General features: G+C 47.6%; 1 protein-coding gene across 1 annotated transcript in view; it reads right to left on the bottom strand.

Moving 5' to 3' along the window:
• Positions 1 to 447: 447 nt before the first annotated feature.
• The window catches only part of bcl11ba (BCL11 transcription factor B a), a gene marked incomplete at both ends in the record, with an annotated part of 48,790 nt that continues 44,762 nt past the window's right edge, over positions 448 to 4,475 (bottom strand). Inside the window, one exon of the mRNA XM_080850671.1 lies at positions 448 to 2,429. Within this exon, the coding sequence (XP_080706797.1) occupies positions 448 to 2,429 (1,982 nt within the window). The remainder of the gene's footprint in view (positions 2,430 to 4,475) is intronic.

The following is a 4,475-nucleotide window of genomic DNA, read 5'->3' as shown; positions in this document are numbered from 1 at the left end:
CGGATAAAGCAGCGGCCTTAAAATTATTCAAATGGTATTCTGCTCTGCAAAAAGAAAATCTCAGGATGTCCTCTGGGTTTTTAAAAGAAAATCCCAGCATAAAATAATAGAACAAAAGGTAATAATGATCAAATAAAAATGTACCTGCACATGCCAAAACATTACAAAATCCAATAAATACAGAAATTATTGCACAGTTAAAGGCTCCACGTATATTTAATTCATCCGCTGATAGATTGTAAAAATCAGAATGCCAATTTAGGCAGTTTACACCAACAGTTGAACTTCCTGCTTTTTTGTTTTGTTTTGTTTGTTTTTTTTCTCAGATGGCAGTTTCTTAGGCAAAACATAAAATAACCTAAAACCATTATTCTGTGAATCAAGAGTACCCAGCTACCCCATTTTTTTGTTTTTGTTTTTCAAGAGGCTAAATAGGGAAAGCCTAGCTTAGCTTCTCTCTGCTTGTTCGATTTTCACCTCATTTGTCATCAAGTGTTCCCCATGCCACTTTTTCATGTGTTTCTCCAGGGTGCTATAGACGCTGAAGGGCATTTGGCAAATGTCACAGCGGTACACTTCCTTACCGAGCTGGCCGTGGGTCTTCATGTGTCGCGTGAGCTTGCTGCTCTGGGCGCAGGCGTAGTTGCACAGCTCGCACTTGTACGGCCGCTCGCCGGTGTGACTGCGACGGTGCACCGTTAGGTTGCTGCAGTTCTTGAACACCTTCCCGCAGTACTCGCAGGTGTCGCTGCGACGGCTCTCCTTGGAGCCTGGCCGCAATGGGGCGCCCAGATGCGGGGTGCTGCCACCGCTGGCCGTGCCGCTGCGGCCTGAGAGGCCCCCATCCAGCAGGTCACCTGGAGGCGTGGAGAAGCGCAGGCTGCCGTTCTCCGAGGAGTGCTCGGAGGAGGTGGCGAAGGGAGATTGTCTGGAATCGGTGAACCCCAGGAAGGGGTCTTTGAGGAAGTGCCGCGAAGCTGCGTAGCCCACCAGCCACTGGGAGTAGACGTTCTCAGAGGGGATGAGGGGTGCGGGGGGAATGTCCAGGTCCTTCTCGATTTTGATCCTCTTGGAGGAGTTGGAGAGGCTGGGACTGGTGATGGGCGTGGGCTTTCGGAGGAATAAGCCTGAGAAAGAGTCGCCAGAGCCACAGGTTCTGCCATTCACCGTAGCCCGTTCCATCACCCGGTCCATTTCCCCTACCACAGAGTCTTCATCTCCTGTGTCGCGATGGCCATCAGAGCACCTTTTGGAGAAAGGCAGCCTTTTCCGATTGTCGACTATCATGTTATTATACTGCTGGATAGAGTGGAGTCCCACATTGTCTACCATCTTGCCCAGGGACAAGTCCTTCTCTTCCGAGGGGGGCTTGGAACCATTCTCGCGGTTTCGGCAGAACTCCAAGTCCATGCTGAAGTTAGACTCGGGTCTGCTCTCATTCTCTAGCTCTTCTTCCTCCTCCTCTTCCTCCTCCTCTTCGTTCTCACCTCCCTCGCCACTGAAGTCCCCGTCCCGGTTTTTCATGCCCTCCCCCGTGACGTCGCTCGTCCCTGGCTCTGGCGAACTGGTGGTGGACAGCCCGTCGTCGGAGCGTCCCGTCATGGAGCCCGACTTGTGCATGTGAGTCTTCATGTGCCTCTTTAGCTTGCTGGCCTGCGAGCATGCGTGGTCGCACAGCTGGCACTTGTAAGGCTTCTCGCCGGTGTGGCTCCGCCGGTGGACAATCAGGTTGCTCTGGAACTTGAAGGTCTTGCCGCAGAACTCGCACGATTTGCTCTTCAGCGTCTGCGGTGGCGTGGTGCTCCTGGGGGGTATGGGAGGCAGAGGCGGGGTGCTCAGAAAGGGCGACTTGGGGCTGGCCTGGAAGGGGTTGGGGTTGAGCAGGCGGTGCATAGGGTTGGAGCGGCTCGGGGAGAGTGGAGGCGTGGAGGTGTTGTTGTTGCCGGCGAGCTCCCGGAGCCGCCGCGAGAAGTCCATGGACTGCGACTCGATGGCCATGGGGTTCAGGCGCATCACCCTCTCGAAGGCACTGGGATGCTGGGAGATTAAGCCCATTTCCTCTGCGCTAAGGCGTTCCAAGCGATGGGGGTCCAGGTGATGGCGTGGGGGAGGGCTGACGAACGGTGGGGTGGCCGGAAGCCGGTTCTCCACAAACCCGGGAGGGGGTTCTCGAAGCAGAGGCCCAGTCATTCGCAACAGATGGAAGGGGTTATTGTCTCCTAAAAAATTGGTGAGGGGAGACTGGGGTATGGATTCGGGGCCCATGGGTGGAGGGAGGGTGATTCGGGGAGTCAGGGATGCGTTGTTGGTGTGTGCCTCCAGGTAGATGCGGATCCCGTGTGTGATCTGGGCATGCTGGAGAAGGAACCAAGCGCTGCTGAAAGGCTGTTTGCAGGTCGTGCATATGTAGCTCGATGGTTCATCTCTACCTGTAAAGAATAAAGAAAATTATATGAAATAAACACTTTCATATAATATATATATTCATATAATCTCTAAATCATAACATTCTCTTCATAGTTACAGAGCTTGTCTGGCTGGAGGATTTTGCTGCATACATCTCAGTGCCAAACACAAGGAATTTAACGTGTAAACAAATTTACTTTGGCTGTAAAAGAAGAGCTCTCTCAACATGCTGTCACATGAAGGAGACAGAATGATCTTAACAACAAGCACTTGACAAGGCCTTGGTAAGTTAAGAAGGAGGAACATTGTAGGAACATTGTTCCCGCAGTTAAGATTGCCTTTAATCTTCTTCTTCACAAAATTACTGAATTATTATGCTAGCGCCATGCCAGCTGAAGATGCTCCTTAACCTGGGAAATCCTCCAGACGGCGGGACTTTTCTAGGGATGCCAGAGAAATATCTTACTGTATTGAAATAGCGCAACTGAAACTGTGATTTAAGGAGCCCTTATCATGATCAAACAAATAGATTAAGAATCCTTGAATTCCTAACTGGAAATACTTGCAGAAATTTGACTTACAAATCCTATTTACACGAGACAAGAACCAACACAAAAGTATACTGTGACATTTCTCTGACAGTCCCAAAATGTGATGTTAATTATTTTGGAGGCAAGCCCAAGCCATCAGGCAGTCAACAATAAGATTAAGGTTTTGTGATTTCTTTTTGATCCTCATCAGTTGTATGGCGTGTGAGAGAGGGCTGGAATCTGTGTTTTTCTTTTTTAAAGGTTTTTTTTCAGATCAGATCAGTCACTGTTGTCATGAAAGTCTCTGTGTTTGGCGATGCTCTGTACCTTTAACGGTACGCAGCTAATTGATGGCGCTGGTGCAGAGTGGCCCAGGTTCTGCAATGCTAAAGGGACTCGTTACCGCACCGCGCCGCACCGCACAAACAAGCCCAGTGCACTGCGCATACAGTGAAAAGGATGCTAAACAGGCTCTGCCTCGGTCCTGTGGGATTGAGGTTTAAACACACACACACACACACACACACACGCACACACACACACACACACACACACACACACACACACACACACACAAATGCAAGAACACACATGCACATACACACACAAACATACATGCATGCACACACATACACATTCACATCCATGCACACACACACACACACACACACACACACACAAACAAACACGGTGAAAATGGTAATTGTGCACTTGGAAATGAGTTTCATTTATTTATTAAATGAAAGCTTGCTGTTTTGACCTAATGTGGCAATTTAGGGTACGAAGGAAAACATATGCTGCGATAATTGTTTGGGTATTTGATTCCAGTCTGATATATGTGTGTGTGTGTGTGTGTGTGTGTGTGTGTGTGTGTGTGTGTGTGTGTGTGTGTGTGTGTGTGTGTGTGTGAGTGTGTGTGTATTTATAATAATACAACAGACTATACAAAACAGGCGCTGGGAGGACTAGTGAATGAAGACGTTTTAGATAGTTATTTCAATTATTGCTATTGCCTCATTATCAAATAGACCCCAATATGAATAGCTACAGCCTTTGCAGTGTTTTGTCACTTGCTGACATTGCAGTGATGCTGAGACAGAATCATTCGTCAAGAGAGAGAGACAGCATTACACAGACAGATAGGAGCTGGAGCTTATTACGTCAGCTTGTATCTAAAGGTTTGTTTCATGGCTCCATGTATATTTCACCTGATGTGTTTTTAGTTTGGGAAATGACACACTTTCACATTAAGGTGATAGTACATTCAATAATTTCCACGTAGCTATTTCCATACTAAAACTATTTAGGAATTCACATAAATAATTTCACAGCAATGACAACACTGTAAATATAATAAAACATTTCTAGTTTAGAAAATGTATGTGTCTGTGTGTGTGTCTGAGTCTGTCAGGGGGGATTTTTTTCTCACTACAGATAATTTGAGTGTACTCTAGCACTTGTAAATAATGTTGAAACATTTTGCAAGGCTAGTCAGACCTGAAAGGGGAAATGTGTGGTAGTGAATTCTGGGAAGACAGG

Source organism: Sprattus sprattus (assembly GCF_963457725.1).
Source record: "Sprattus sprattus genome assembly, chromosome: 13".
Taxonomy (NCBI): Eukaryota; Metazoa; Chordata; class Actinopteri; order Clupeiformes; family Clupeidae; genus Sprattus; species Sprattus sprattus.
Note: the sequence above shows the minus strand (reverse complement) of the source record. Positions and strands in the feature narration are given on the sequence as shown.